We start from the raw sequence: 16,154 nt of genomic DNA, 5'->3' as shown, positions 1-16,154 counted from the left end.
AATTTATGAATAGTTTTGAGGTTACTTGTTGCCTAATTAGATAGTGAAAATATTTTCTTAAGATAGCCTGTGCTTCTGGCTTTATAACATTTTTAGGCTTTATAACATTTTAGGCTTAACAAATCAAAAAGTTTTGATTTGTTAAGCACTGTGGAAAGAAAAAAAAAGGATTTGAATCTGGGCTAAAGGAAGTTTCAGAGAAGAAGTTAAGTAATAATACAATTGACTAGGTCATGAATTTACAAAAACAATATGAAAATGTGCCCATGTCAAAACAAGGAAAAATATATATATAATCTTGAATGAAGGCATAAGGATCACAATTATCACATTACTGGGGATCAGAGATGAATTGATGAATAGAGAGAAGATTGAGAAGAATAACCATTAGTATCAAATGTTGGACATTTTTGAACTTGAGAATTTTTATTATACACTGAAAATCAGGGAAGAAGTGACGAACTCCCCCCAACAAATGTAGGTGGGTTATTATTTCTAGTAGTATTAGTCAAAAACTTACTGTGAAAACCATCAAAGACAGCCTATTTTTTCTCATATTAGGCAAAATTTATTCTAGCAGTATTTTGTGATTTAAAAAGTCAATACCTTGGATTTAGAACAAAAGAGGGTTTGACTTTGCAGAGTTAATATGTGTTGGCATCATTCTGTGATACAACTCAGTATATGAGATTACTTTTTTTTAAGTGTGCTTTTGATAGAACACTATCCAAACTCTTCTAAAGGACAATACGTGTCCCATTATACCAAATGGTATTCTAGAGCATGCAATGTCATGATCTGGCGCAGGATTTATAATTATGCCTTAACAGAGGAGACTTCTGTGGAAATTTTCAAATTGTTACTATTAACAGGGTATGGTTCTTGATTTCTCCTTTGTTGTCACTTACTCCAAAATGTGACTAGAATATAGCCCAATTCAAGGAAAAGGGGAACTAAGGTAGCATCAAGTTCTGGCTCCCTGTCCTGAGCTCATAAGACTTAATTTGAAGCCCTCTGATTTGTGAGATCGGTGGGTTGTTCTTAGAAATAAGCTATTAGATTGTTTGTAAGCCTGAATTAGATAAATAAGTAATATTCTTATGCAGGAAAAGAAAAGAGAAAAAGATAGATAGTATTGTACTTAGCATGGAAATAGCTGATTATTTCCAGAATATTTTAGGAATCAAAAACTTGCTTAGTTAAGTCCTTTACAAAAGGGTTCCCTTCTCTAATCCGTAGTGTTTGTCGGATAGCTTCCTGTTACTGTGTAGATCAACAGTTCTCAAAATTTGGTCCCCCAACTCCTGCATGTCCCCAGTGACCCTTTCAATCATTCCCTGAGATACTTTCAGTGGATTCACAAGTTTAAAATAATTTTCATAATAATACTGATGCTATTTACCTTTTTCACTTGGCTGCCATTTGCACTAATGGTGCAAAAGCATGGTGGGGAAAACTGCTGACACCTTAGCATGAATCAAGTCAGTAGCAGCAAACTACTAGTAAGCCTGGTATTCTTCACTGCCACACACTCAGAGTTAATATTTTTAAAATGCAAGATGTACCTAAGAATGTACTTGATTAAGGAGTAAAAATATACTAATTTTGTCAAATCTTGACCCTTGAGTAGAGGTCTTTTTAATATTCTGTGTGATGAAATGGTAAGTCAGTGAAGATGTACCAAACTGCATGGTTGTCTCAAGTAAGTACTTGTGTGACTGCTTGGGTTGAGAGCTAAATTAGCCACTTTTCTCATGAATCACCATTTTTACTTGAAAGAACAACTGACAAGCAAACTGTGGTTTTTTCAAACTTGGATATTTGGCAGAGATTTTCTTGAAAATGAACAAAGTGAGCTTGTCACTTCAAGAGAAGCAAAATCCAACTGTATCTGTTGCCAATGATAAAATCTGAGCTTTCAAATAAAAATTACAATTTTGGAAAACTTATTATCGGCCCCTGTGAACTTGTCAGTTTCTCAATTCTTAAAGAATTTTCTGTTGAGATAGGTGGCATTACTAACAAATGTGATATTATATAATGAAATAAGCTACTATTTGGAAATTTTACATAACCTAGTGAACCAATATTTTTCCAAATGACCAATACCTGATATTTTAAAATTTATTTTAAAAATACACATGGGCAAAAGATCCATTTAAGTTGCAAAGTAGACAATAGATTTTAATAAAACAGTAAGGGAAGCATATTGATATGGTTTTAGATTCCACATTGCAAAATTTAAAAATCCATAATTATCTGAAAAAGCTATTAAAATTCTCCTCACTTTCCCAACAAAGAAATCTGTGTGAGGCCAGATTTTCTTCATATACTTCAACTGAAACAACATATTGAGACATTGAACGCAGAAGCAGATATGAGAAACCAGGTATCTTTTATTAAGCCAGACATTTGCAAAACTAAGCCAGAAAATTTCAAAATGTAAAACAATGCCATTCTTGTCACTATTTTATTTTGGCTTTGGAATATATATTTCATTTCACTAAAAATATACTATTTACTGAAACGTAATGGGCTTTTTATTTATATTTTAAGTGAATTAATAAATATTTAAAATTTACAGTCTTAATTTCACATATGGTAAATATTGGCAGATATAACTATATAAACAAAATCTCATTCGGGTTCTCAGTAATTTTTGATAATGTAATGGATATCTGAGGCCAAAACGTTTCAGAAACACTAATGTAGACCAAGTCTTAAGCACATAGGAAACTACTCAATGACTTCTATCAAACTTCACATGATTTCATAAAGTAACAATGGAGAAGTCATGTAACTGCATTTGTAATAATGGTAGAGGAAGAATTTTCCTTCTCTTTTAAAAAAAATCATACCATTTATATTAGAGAGAAGACTTCAGTGCCTGCTGATGACATTCTCTCCATTCTTTCTTCCAAGTCTGTGAGTCTCATTTTCATGTGTCCCCATTTACAGGAGTAAAATTAGCATGTTATCCAGTCACCATTTGGCTCATGACTCAATGTCACTATAAAAATCATTTAAGCAGCTTCATAGACCCAACTTCTTTTAGAATACATCTATGCGGACACTTCAATTTGTTTAATACAGGAGACGTAAGTACATACTTTTTCTAGCCTCTTGCAGTCTATCTAAATCTATAAATTATGCTAGGGTGAAATCTGGTTTATCCTCTCAATTTGTGTAAATGATATTTAAAAAGATAAAGGGCATAAATAAGGGAAAGACCAACACAAATTATGAATCTCAGTTTAGAAATCCATTATACAAACAAAACAATTTTAGAATACCAATATACTGTTTCCTTTGTTAAAGAGGGAGAAAGTGAGACTTTTTTAAGAAGGGAGAAAAGAAAGCAAGGTTATTTCTTAGTCATGAATTTTGATTGGATTTTTAGATATCAATATTTAGAAATTTATGCTTTAAAATTTAATCTAATTTTAAATAGTACAGTACTTAAATAATAAAATGTCTTTTCCTCCCTCTAATCCGACTTTGAATATTAGTATAATTAGCTCTTGTATATAACTAGATACAAAAAATAGCACCATATTATCTTGGTTATATCCAATACTACCATTTTGTCATGTCTAGAAAATTCTAATTATAGCAACATAAATAGGAAGCTTTAGTGAAGAGTCAAAGCCCACTTTTGGTAAATTTTTCCAAGTTTTATTCTGATTAGTTTATTTTGCATAAGGCCAGAATGTGTGCTAAGTGCTACTCTATTAAATCTCTACCAGCTGCTGACACTTTTTAGACTTTTTTTTTGACTTTTGTCATTTTTGGGTGAACATCTGTCAGCCATAGTCATTTGGCAACAGTTTCCCCAGAATTTCTAAGCTAACTACAAGTCATTATGCAGTGATTATATTGGTGTAAAAGTTATTTCCAATCTCTGGTAGTCATATCAATAAATTGAAAAGCTGTGTCAAGATGTTTAGCTGAAAGGAAAAAAACATAGCTGCCATGCATGTAAAAATTACTGTTTTTGAGCACCTAATGGGAGTTCATTAAGGAAGTATAATCATGGAGAGAGAGAAAAAGATACAGAGTTTATAACATGTATATGTTTTGTTTCAAAATGTAATTATGTATTTAAATATGCGCTATTTGTCAGCTATCGTTCTTTTTACTGAAAAGTAAGTTTATTGTCTGGAGAAACAAATCTAATAAAAGTGAAATACTACTTTATAATAATAACTATTATAATAATAATTATAATGGCTACCATATTTGAATGCCCAGTACTTTCTATGTTACTTTAGAGGTTTACAATAAGATGCACATCAATCTAGCAAGTATATTTCATAAATGCTTAAGAAGAAAAGGAGTTTACAGAATAATCTATTCTCACAATTCTCATTATTGTCTTTCACTAAATCCAATTGAAATCTAGATACACACACTTCAAAGATGAACACAGTATACACATACATCTCTCATAACCCTGTTTCTTCTTCCATGTGCTCATTACTTAGGAGTACCCTAAATGAAAATTCAAATTAAGTTTTTGGCTCCCCTCTTATAAATAGAATTAGCACCGTCACAGAAATTAACATTCACAGATATACAAATCATAATGCAGTGCTCCTTTTAATTCATACCTTCTCATGGAAAATGTCACCACTTTTTTCTGTCTCACTCTGATTTTTCAAATCTTCTTAAAACTATTATCAGCAAAGTGAATTAGATGTAAACTCCCACATACACGAGTATTATTATGACAGTCTACATTTTAAAAAATGATAATTGCAAAAAACAAGGAACTTTATTGCAAAATACAGTGTTCTTTATGCAAAGCCCACAGACCTGGGTTCAAGTCATAGTTCCGTGTGTTATTTAGCAGTCCCTTAACTCTCTGACTTATTTTCTTCAAATGAAAATGAGGATATTTTTGCCTACTTCATAACATTGTTATCAGATGAGAAATAATAGCAGTTGTGCTATTTTTAAAGCCTATGTTTTAAAAAGCCATAAAGAGAATAAGAATGAAAGACAATAACAATGACTTTGAGATGAGCTTATTCCTGTAACCTACTTCGCCTTTTTATCAGATATATTTGATAGATATAAGAAGGTCAATGACTGATTCTAAATTTCCACAAAATGTGCCCTTATTTCAAAATGTGACCATAGAAAGAAATCAGTAAAGATATCCAATTCTAAATCTTTAAAGTAACATAGAAACTAAGTACTGCGTTGGTTAATGATAGTGGAGTAGGTAATGAAAATATCATTATAATAGCACTGAATTACTCAAGGTCAAAAACTTTATGCAAATTTGTAGCTTACTCACAGACAAGCAACCTGGTAAAACAGAAAGAGTGGACTGGGATTTGAAGACCTTCATTCCAACCACTTAATTAATTAACTATGTGAAGATGGGCAGATCACTTGAACTATCTGGTCCTCAGATTTTTCACCTATAAAACCTTCCAGAGTTTTAGGATTTGGTGATTTAGTATAACCCACGGATAGGGAAATTCTCTGTGGCTACTGATGAAAGGTGATTAATGTATTTCTTCCTCATTGTTCAGTTCTATTCAACATACTTCTATTCAGCACTGATTATGTGCAAAAGGCTCTACTAGGAATTCTATGTAGTTAAAATATTAACAAAATGCATTTCCTGTCTTGTCAGAACTTGTGATCTGTCTAGAAGGAGAGGCAACCATGATGCCAGTTAGAATTTTAACGCCCTGTACGGGCACAAACCAAGGCCTGTGGGAGTGCTAGGTGAAGAGATAGGGGAAAGAAGACAAAGAGAAGATGGCATTGGCTGAATTTTGAGGGCTAAATCCATTTCAACAAGCAAGTTTGTCAGGAGAAGGCATTCCAGGTTGAATAACAGAATTGAGCAAATGCACCATCAGAGAAGCTCTGGGAAAACACTGTGCATTTTTCTGTAGCATACCAAGTATGAGAGTGAGTGGTTAAAGTTAAAGCAGCAAAAGTGGGTTCTTTTCAGATTGTGGGAAAACTCAGCAATAATCCTGGTAAGAGCTTTTTCTGTGTTTTACAGAGAATAAATATGAGTGACATCAAATAGAAACCAACATGACCTGGCAGATGATTAGACATGGATATCAAGTGAGAGAAATAAGTCAAAATATGCCCCAACACGGCGTATTAATGAAGCCAGTTTTCTCTATTTATGTGTTTTGTTGTTGTCTTACTTTGTTTTATTGAATTTGAAATGTTTGTGCAAAACCAAGTGGAAGTCCGTATTCAGCAGGCAGTTGCTCTTGTGTGTGAGGACCTTGGGAGAACATTCTAAATAGCAGATGCAGACGTTTGTATTATCCATAGTGAGGAATTAGAAGCATTGGAATTAGATGAGTTATTCAAGTAAGAAAGTAAAGAAGGTCAATGACTGATTCTAAATTCCTACAAAATGTGCTCTGATTTCTAAAGGTGACCCTAGAAAGGGAAGTCTGTAAAAAATACAAAGGTCAAATGGGATGGAACCAGGATGGTAAGGGATCATGAAAGCTAAGGAAGTGACAGTTTTTTTTTTTTAATCAGTACTTACCCACCATGTGCCAAACACTATGTTAATCTCTTGAGATACATAATCCAAGTAAATTCTCATAATCTTGAGAACTAAGTATATTTATCACAATTTATAGATAAAGAACTGAGCACAGAGGGATTAGACATAGCATAACAAGTAAATGGAAAGTCTAGATTCAAATACAGATAAATCTGATTCTTATAATTATTTTGCCTCTATAACTTTTAATATATGCTAGGGGAGAGTTTCAAGGAGAATGTAACTGGCAGTGTCATGTGAGCTCAAACAGGATAGACAGTCACAAGAACATTTAACACTAAGCGGTTACTTAATGTTAATACAGATCATTTCAGTGATCTATATGAAAGTAGTCTCTGTAAAACATACTATATAAAGGCCAATGGAATAGAAAAATTCTAAAGGTTGGTTCAAGGAAAGTGAGAAAATAAAAGTAGTTGAACCCTACTGAGAAGTTTAATGAAGGAAAGAGAAGGTAGTGCAAAGATTTATGAAGGTCGAGGAATGGGTATTTGGTTGAATGGTTGGTTCATTTTTTTTTTAGTAAGGAAAGACTTGAACATGCTTATAAACTTGACAGAGAAATCCAGAGGAGAAAGAAGACTCAAATTACTGAGAAAAAAATGGATGGAGAAAGGTCCTACAGGAGGTAATAGGAAATAGAATCAATAGCATGCCTTAAAAAGAAAGCAGCTAGTTCATCTAGAAAAGAAACAATAGTGATTTACAGAGAAATGTATTTGAGAAAGGAAGAAATGTAAGAGAACTTGCAGCAGATGTCCTATATCTTCCCCAAGAAGGAAGATGCAAAGTCACCTCTTAAGGCAAGTAGTGTCTGGTTGTGTGGACTACAAAGGGTTTGGAATCCTTCCCACAGAGAGAAGCCATACAGAGGAGTCAAATAGAAGTGAACAAAAGAATTTCCGTTCAACTCAGAGTGTATACTAATAATAGAGTAAAAATGTTTAGTTGAACCAATTGGCACAATTTTATGACTTTTTTGGTAACACTTATCCACCCAGTAATGAGATCAGAGAAAGTGTACCGTGCTGTTTTCCAGGTGAGGCTTAGGAAAGTCAAGGTGACGGTAGACCAAAGGGACTTCTTGATGCTAATGAGAAGCTACACGAAACGGTGGGCAATTGATCCAGACTGGGCCTAGAGGAAACTAAAACAAAAAGGGTTAAAGGAATTAAAGATATGACCAGTGTGAAGAACAGATTCATTATGAGTAAGAGGAAAAGAAAAAAATTGGTGGTTATGGTCACAGAAGGGAATTTCCAAATTCAAGATTCTAGAAATGATATAGTTTTGAGTGATCATTGTTTTTACACTTTCACTTAAAGTGCCGTTAATGATTATGTCATCCAGGTGTCCTGCTTTACTTATTAGAAAATGGAAGGCCAGGAGGTCAAGTGATTTTCTGTCACTCCATGACCCAATGTCAGGGGCAGGACTAAATCCAGGATCTTCTGAGGAGCATTTGGAAATTTTAAGTAACATGGTAACAACCATTAAATCATATTCCCATGAAAAAGAATGATGGATATAGTCAAGTGATTGGAACCATAATATAGTCACAGTAAAGCATGCAGTATTCATATATTTCCTATTTCAAAACTTGTATTGTGCTATTCCTACCTGTTTCCTCTTTTAGCTTCCTCTTACAGAAGAGAGAGTATAAAAGTTTTCCCCAGATTAAATTAATAGCTCCCTCATTATGCACTGGGAGAAGAACTAAGCTTTAAGGAAAGTGCTACTGACTGCCATCCTGGATTTCACTGTAAATGGCATCAATTTATTTCAGAGTGACAGTGTGCATGTCCATGATAGTGTATGGGTTCTACCATTTTTGCTTCTTCCACATTTCGTATATTTTGAAAAGACTCCTTTCTCTTGATTATTGGCATGAGTTTTTAATCTTAAACTATAGTAAAATGTAATTGGAATGGGTAAGACAGGAATAAAGACACAGACCTACTGGAGAATGGACTTGAGGATATGGGGAGGGGAAAGGGTAAGCTGTGACAAAGCGAGAGAGAGGCATGGACATATATACACTACCAAACGTAAAATAGATAGCTAGTGGGAAGCAGCCGCATAGCACAGGGAGATCAACTCAGTGCTTTGTGACCACCTAGAGGGGTGGGATAGGGAGGGTGGGAGGGAGGGAGTCGCAAGAGGGAAGAGATATGGGAACATATGTATATGTATAACTGATTCACTTTGTTATAAAGCAGAAACTAATGCATCATTGTAAAGCAATTATATTCCAATAAAGATGTAAAAAAAATGAAAGATTTACATTTGATGATCTTTTGTTATTACATGTATCTCATATTCTACCTTGAAAATATTTTCTTCATTAAGTCTTTAACTAAGTATGTGTGTTACCAGGTCTGTTTGGGGAAACTCACTTTCACTGAGTCCTTTGTAATTTTGAAGATTTTATTTCAAAGTTTCAGTCAAGAAAGATTATTATTCCTCCCAAGGAATGACTTACCAAGTAAGCAACAAGGAAGCTGTGCTCCTGGACTGGGAGTGGTATTTGGTCACTGGCATTGTTTAGAATTGCTGGTGCATGATGATAATAAAAAACAAACTGGATTTTGGTCAATTTCATTATTGTTCTTAGGTTCTCTGCAAACAATGCCCTTGCTTACTGCTCATGTCTAGGGTGGAAAACTTCCACTCCACCTCCCACCACTTTGGTATGCTACTGAGCTCAAGTTCTTCTTTCTGGAGTTGAAGACTGACTAAAATGGTATTAGAGAAGGAGAATTTTATGATCTAAACTGGGTGTCCACAAACTACGGCATGCAGGCCAAATCTGACCTTATGCCTATTTTTATAAATTTAGTTTATTACTTTTATTTAATGTATTCTCTTTGAGTACTTTTGTCCTACAACCATAGGGTTGAGTAGTTGGATAAAGACTATATACCCTCAAAGCCTAAAATATTTACTATCAGGCCCTTTACAAAAAATGTTCCCTGACCCTTGATCAAGAATCAAAGCATTACTTGCTTTGTGGACATGTAAGCAAGACAGTTATTTCACATCCATATTATAGGTCAGTAATTTAACAAGTATCTTTGTTAAATGTTTACCATTGACCAATATTATATTTACCTATTAATTTTTCTCTGTTTTGTAGCTCCTGCTATGTGGATATTTGTTAGCAATGACTGATGTGGAAACTACATATGCAGATTTTATTGCTTCAGGAAGAACGGGTAGAAGAAATGCAATACATGATATCCTGGTTTCCTCTGCAAGTGGTAACAGCAATGAATTAGCCTTGAAATTAGCAGGTCTTGATATCAACAAGACAGGTGAGTCGTTTGACATCCATCTCTATGAACATGGAATGATTTGCAGCACTTCGCTAAGTAGGATTAAGTCATGAAAAAACACCTTTGAAAGTAACGTAATAGAAAGTTATAAACAGTCTAAGGCAAGATAAAAGGCAGGTACTAATCTCTTAATCACTCCCACTCTGTTTTCAATGACTGCACCTTACAGGGTTTCCCATTCAAATGCAGAATCCTTAATCTGATTTTACTAATGCAATCAATAAAACACATGAGTTTTTTTTTTTTATTTAATCCTAATCTCTATAAAAGCTCTGAAATATCTTATGTAGAACATTTAACAAAGTTGGAGCTCCTACCTTTGACAGTTTGGCCACCTGTAACACTTAATAGCATTAGATATTTAACAAGATTCATAGATAAGTCTGACAGATCTCGATTCCAAGAACCATTTCAAAATAAAAGGGTCTCCAGGACCATTTTTCTTGAGAATGGAAGTAAAATAGTCTATTACATAAATAAGTCTTAGGTAAGAAGTTTTCCTTTCATGATAGACTGAGTTTGAAAAATTTGTCTTACTATTGGGCCTCGAACTCCTACCCACCAAATCTATCTTTACCAATGAAAAAGTAAAATAAGTTTGACATGTCAAAGTACAAAGTGCTGAAACCCCTGATGGCTCTTCCATCCATAGCTTTTGCAAATATCAAAGCTGAATGTATTTCCCTGAAAAACACTTGTGCAAAAAATAATCTTTAAAAGTAAAAAGGAGTTCACAATTAAGGAAACACAGTGTTATATATGTGAAAAACACTGGTCAGTTTCTGACTCTTGGTAACAGCTTGATAATTCTTTGCTATTAGAATTTTCATGGCAAAGCCTTCCAGTTATTGGAAAACTGAGTCAGAGTATATATATATATATATATATATATATATATATATATATATATATAAATGAAATAGCTCAGCAACATTACCTTAAAATACCTACTGACAGAACTTTATTCAATGACTACAGGTCAGCAGGTCATAGATTGGTCTTTTAAAACTCAGGTTGAAAATAAAACTTTAATAATCACTTCCATGGAGTATATAGACTGATGTATATTTTAGATTTTGTTGTTTCTCTGTTACTACCAGGAGTTAATTTTCAAAATAGCTCTGAGAAAGGCTATAGGGAATTATTCCAATTTGGTGGCATGAAGTAAGTAAATATAATTTTTCTGCAATATTTGAGAATTTACTAATCTTTTTCATAAAATTTGTGTTTTATATGAATACTCTATTTTAAATAATCTGCATTAATTTTAGCCACTCTTACTATGAGGACATTTTTATTCATAGTGTAGTTTAATTTCTTCTTTTTTTGTTTTCACTGAAATTAAGACCCATTAACCTCAAGACCTTTCTTATACAAGAGACTATAGTCTCTTAACATAGTCTATTAGACTATGTTAAAATTTAAATAGGTTGACATTTTATATTAATAATTTTATATTTGATATTAATATGTTATAATTAAATAATTTAAAATAATTCAAATATCTTTATGCTTCCAGATATATTCTTTTTCAAATATTTCTACATGTTAATTGCAATTCTGTAGACCCTGAAAGAATTTTCTGTTTCTCTTCAAATCACAAAATCCAGAATAAGGCAAAGTATAAACAGCACTGACTTTATTTATTATTCTAAGTACCAAGAACTAAAAGTAATAACTGTACAATCAAAAGTCCAAAACATAAAAAATAAAGACAACTGTACAATGGCAAATTAAATATCACTAGCTGAGAATAGCACGGGACTTCCTTTGTAATTCCTGAGTATTTCAGCTTCTATTTAAGTTTATGCTCAACAATATTGTTGTCCTATGTTTATCTTGACTTGTTAACAAGCATCTATTTAGCCACAGCTCTGTGTTTGCAGCATTATTCTGAGCCCTGAGGAGTATCCCTGGATACCTAGAAAGTCCCAAGCCCCATGGGAGTTAAGATCCTCATCTTGTATTTATGCAGTCACTTTCATCCTTAATATTCTACTGTCTTGCATCTGCCCTAATATGACTTCATTCCTTTGGTTGACAGAGCTTCTCCTATTTATCGAGTTTTCATTTCATGCTAATCTACACATCTCAGATTCAGGCCATCTGCATAACTTGGGGGCTTGTTCATTTCTCTAATAGTGAAGATAGTACATGAAAATTCTATATAATGCATCATGATATTCTTGGAACACCTTTAGAACAGAATATGATTTTTATGTGGAAAAACTGCTTTTAATTTCCCTAAAGTATGGTGCATGGTGAGGTGTCTTGTGTGTACTTGTTAAGCGTAAAGGAGTAATTACCTTCAAAATTTCCATCTAAATAATGGACAGTCTACTTACTTCAATTAATTTGAATTATGGTAATAAACTCTTAGCAAAAATTAATATAATACGCATTATTGCACACCCAAATATTTTGTCCACTAAGCCATATTGGTCGCTTAGTAACAAGCTAACACATGCAAATATTTGAATCTTTGAATGAAGAATTGCCTGCAGCTTGCACCCAGGTAAAGTGACCTAATATGGAGAGAAAGCATTGTTTAATTTTAGTGTTGCTATGGCTGAGATTGTTGCTAAGGGTACAGTTATGAAAGTGGTTTTATTGGATTTGTACATATGTTCTGTAAGGGCAGGCCAGAGGCCATCATAACTATTTGACAAGGGACTAACCAGCTGACATAATGTCCTTCCACTGTTGCTTTTAATTTAAATTAATTAAACCTATGAGAAGTCAGCTAGGTTATCATCAAGTGTTCAGAATAACGTAAAATGTAATTTTAAAATATTTCTTAATATAAGATAGTCAGGCATCAAAAGGTAAACTTGTTCCCTATGTCTGATTTCTGCAACCTATGAAACTACAAGTGCCATGCCATGACCTGGCCATGAGATTTCCCAGCTATTTATCAGAAGCCTAGAGCATCACTAACCATTCTAAAAATGCAGTTATTATTTTGTTTTTGAGCCATGCTCTTCCAGAACCAGAATTAGCCCTTGAAACACTTAAGCTGTTTTCTTGATGGGGAATTGATTACCAAGAAAATATACTTGTCTCTATGAGAATTTCAGACTTGAGTATTTCTGAAATTTCCAATATGATATACTGAGAGTCAGTAAATATAAGCAATCATTTTTATTTTGCCTTTATCCTTTTTTATGTCTCTAACAGAAGGTGAAGAAGATGCACAGCGAAATTCAACAGAACAAAGTGAGGAAGCCCAGGGAGAAGCAGCAAAATCTGAAAGTTAACATCCCACTTTGATCTTCATCAACACCTGACAATGTCTCAAATCTCCAGGCCTGGCTGGAATGCATTTATTTCCAAGAGTGAAAAGGGGAAAAAGAAAATGGCTGTGCTGCATTGCAGGAACCTGCTTGTTATGTTAAAAATGGGGGCAGAGGCTGTGGCTGCAGACAGACTTTTCTCTACCTCTGGCATCAGCAATGGTTGAAATCATGTGGCTTGTGTTTGGATGTCAATTTTGTACGGATCCTTTCACTTGACCATATGATTAAATGCTTGTAGAGAGTAGCACCAACCTAGGTGATGATTCTTCCTGTAGCATCTGGCCCCTCACAATGTCAGAGGATTTAATTGTGTCTAATCGCAAAGGGTTGGTTGAACCCCAGAGTTTAAATATCTCTGGCCCAAGTATTCACCCAGTAAAAGAACCATCCAGAAAGCACTGTTTTTAGCATTATGTATCTGTGTGTTCCTGCTGTGTTATTTACACTGTTTTGTATTATACAATATAGATGCTCAGCACTGCCCCCTTCTTTGATTGCTTATGAAAAACAAAAATGATGTACGTTACTGTGAATTTTTATACTACTCATTTTTAAAAGGGCTGCCTAAAAATTCTGCTCCATCGTGTGGTGGTGTGCACAGGATAGAACCCACATTTTTTTTTTTTTTTTTCTTTTGCGGTACGCGGGCCTCCCACCGCTGTGACCTCTCCCGTTGCGGAGCACAGGCTCTGGACGCGCAGGCTCAGTGGCCATGGCTCACGGGCCCAGCCGCTCCGCGGCATGTGGGATCTTCGCGAAGTACCAGGGCACGAACCCGTGTCCCCTGCACCCGCAGGCCAACTCCCAACCACTGCGCCACCAGGGAAGCCCTGAGAGCACACGTTTTTTAAAACCTAATCTTTCCCCTTAATGCACAGCTGATGAATTAAGTCTAACAGATTCATCAAAACTCCTTTGCTTATTATACAGGCATTTGAAAATATCCATTAATGTGAATACTACCTGAATTCAGTCTGTTTGGTGTCTACACAGACCAGAATTCAAACTGCAAATTTTGTCTTATTCCCAAGTGGAGAACTTTTTCCAACGTATATTTTTATTTCCAATTATGAGGATTTCTGAGAATTGGGGAGGTGGGAAAGAAAGAGAATACAAGATAAATACTAAGCATGGGACATATTTTCTTCTATGGAATCAAATTTATCACAGTGCTGTATGATACTATTAAAATTTGGAGGACAGCTTATCTCCACGGAGCAGCAAAAGATGTAGAAAATGATCTTGCAATCATGTGGACACCAATCACAAAAGTAAAGCCCTTGTGTTGTGTTTTTCATGTCTTTTTTCAGCCCTATCAGATCCAAATGTTATTATGCACTTTCTAATGTTTGTAAACTTTTACTAATAATTAGTGTGAATTCCATTCTGATACAATAATAATCATCATTAGAAGCTGACAAAATCTTCATTAATACTGTTAGTGACCTCTGCTGTGTTTTGACATCGTGGTTCTTATATGGAAAGTTTCTATGAACTGTGTAATCTCACTGGTCAGTATTATGAAATCATTTCTCAGTGGTAATATATAAGGCACCAGTAATATGCCAATGGCTCATGAATTACTGGACAAATGGCAGGCAACAGGAAGACCCTTTGCAATAAAGACCCCACTTAACGGTCCTTGAGGTCTTAGATACAATCCCATGTGAAGTAGGTTAAGCAGCATTTCAACAGATAATCTATATGGACATACCAGGAACTCAGCCCTCCTTTGTAGTTACATAAATGATGAAAGGTAAGTCTGCCCTCATCTCCCTTTACAGTACTTTTTGAATGAGTGGAATAAGGGCATGGGTATCACATGGTCCTCAATCACATATTACTAGAAAAAATGTTAACAGTGTGAGTCATTGAGACAATAGGAAAGATTAAATTTTAGAGTACTTCCTTCTGCTTAACCCAGTAGGATCCAAAATGTCCAGTTAACGTTCAAACAAATCCACCTATTAATAGACTCACAAGTGGGAAAAGAGGTTCCTGGGGCTATGTTAGACAATTTCTGCTAGTCTATTTAGCACATCCAACCCATACAATCACTTTTTAATATCCTTATTTATTATCCTCATAGCTTTCTTGTGATTCTAGGTAAAGTTCTCTTCATCCTTAAAATTGTGGAATTCCAAACTGATTTCATGTGATTTTGTAAAGTTTAGGACTAGTGCTGAGTATATGTGGAGTATTTATATTCCTGTGTGATATACTATTATTAATGCATGTGGTATCATGCCTGTCTTTGAATATATAATAGTTGCTAAATTGTGAAGTCATATGGAGCTTTTGAATTATTTTTGACCTCTTACTGCTACTTTGTCTGCTATATTCAAATCCAGAGGTTTTCCCAAGCCAGAAAATAAAAATTAGCTTTCCAAAACATTCACATCCTACAAATGTTGCTCAGCAAAAGTTCATAGTATCTTCCAAATTTTATCATAATATCTTTTACTTGCAAGTCAGTAACATACAAGGAATTGAATTTTTAAGGAGAGAAGGAAAGAGTAGAAAACTAAGACACTGATTTGATAATACACATTGAATTCCTGTTAACCAACTGACTTTATGCTATTCACTTCACAGCACATATTATCCCATTTAATCCTCAAACAATTCAATTAAAGAGGTAGCGTTATTCCATTTCATAAATAAGGCAATTAAGGCTCAATAAAGTATAACTTTTACAAGCTTGAAAAGCTAATAAATGATGAATAAAATTTGAAACTGTTTATCTGTCTCCAGGGAGCTTTCTACTGCACGCGCCCTAAAGTTGAAGCCAGTTACAGAGCATGTTTATCTGGAAGGGAACTTTTAGAGATGGACTGAATCAGCCTCCATATTTTAGAGGAGGAAACTGAGTCCCAGAAAGGGCAATTGTTTTTCTCAAGGTTACCTAGATGAGCAATGACACATATGTGAGTAGCACTTTTATCTAAAAAATAATAGTAATAA

At 34.3% G+C, this 16,154-nt stretch overlaps 1 protein-coding gene across 5 annotated transcripts in view; it reads left to right on the top strand.

Annotated features, from left to right (window-relative positions):
- Positions 1-15,943, top strand: part of PKIA (cAMP-dependent protein kinase inhibitor alpha) — a 94,847-nt gene extending 78,904 nt beyond the window's left edge. For 2 of the 5 annotated variants that reach the window (XM_082675179.1, XM_082675181.1), the window contains 2 exons: positions 9,696-9,873; positions 13,072-15,943. In XM_082675179.1, the coding sequence (XP_082531305.1) occupies positions 9,723-9,873; positions 13,072-13,151 (231 nt within the window). In that variant the 5' untranslated portion in view covers positions 9,696-9,722 and the 3' untranslated portion in view covers positions 13,152-15,943. Of the gene's footprint in view, positions 1-2,999; positions 3,099-6,028; positions 6,097-7,082; positions 7,188-9,695; positions 9,874-13,071 lie in introns of those variants that run through there. The other 3 variants (XM_082675177.1, XM_082675180.1, XM_082675178.1) reach the window with 3 other exon arrangements.
- Positions 15,944-16,154: the final 211 nt, after the last annotated feature.

Source organism: Grampus griseus (genome assembly GCF_964374135.1).
Source record: "Grampus griseus genome assembly, chromosome: 17".
In the NCBI taxonomy this organism is placed as follows: Eukaryota; Metazoa; Chordata; class Mammalia; order Artiodactyla; family Delphinidae; genus Grampus; species Grampus griseus.
This window is presented reverse-complemented; position numbering and strand designations above follow the sequence as displayed.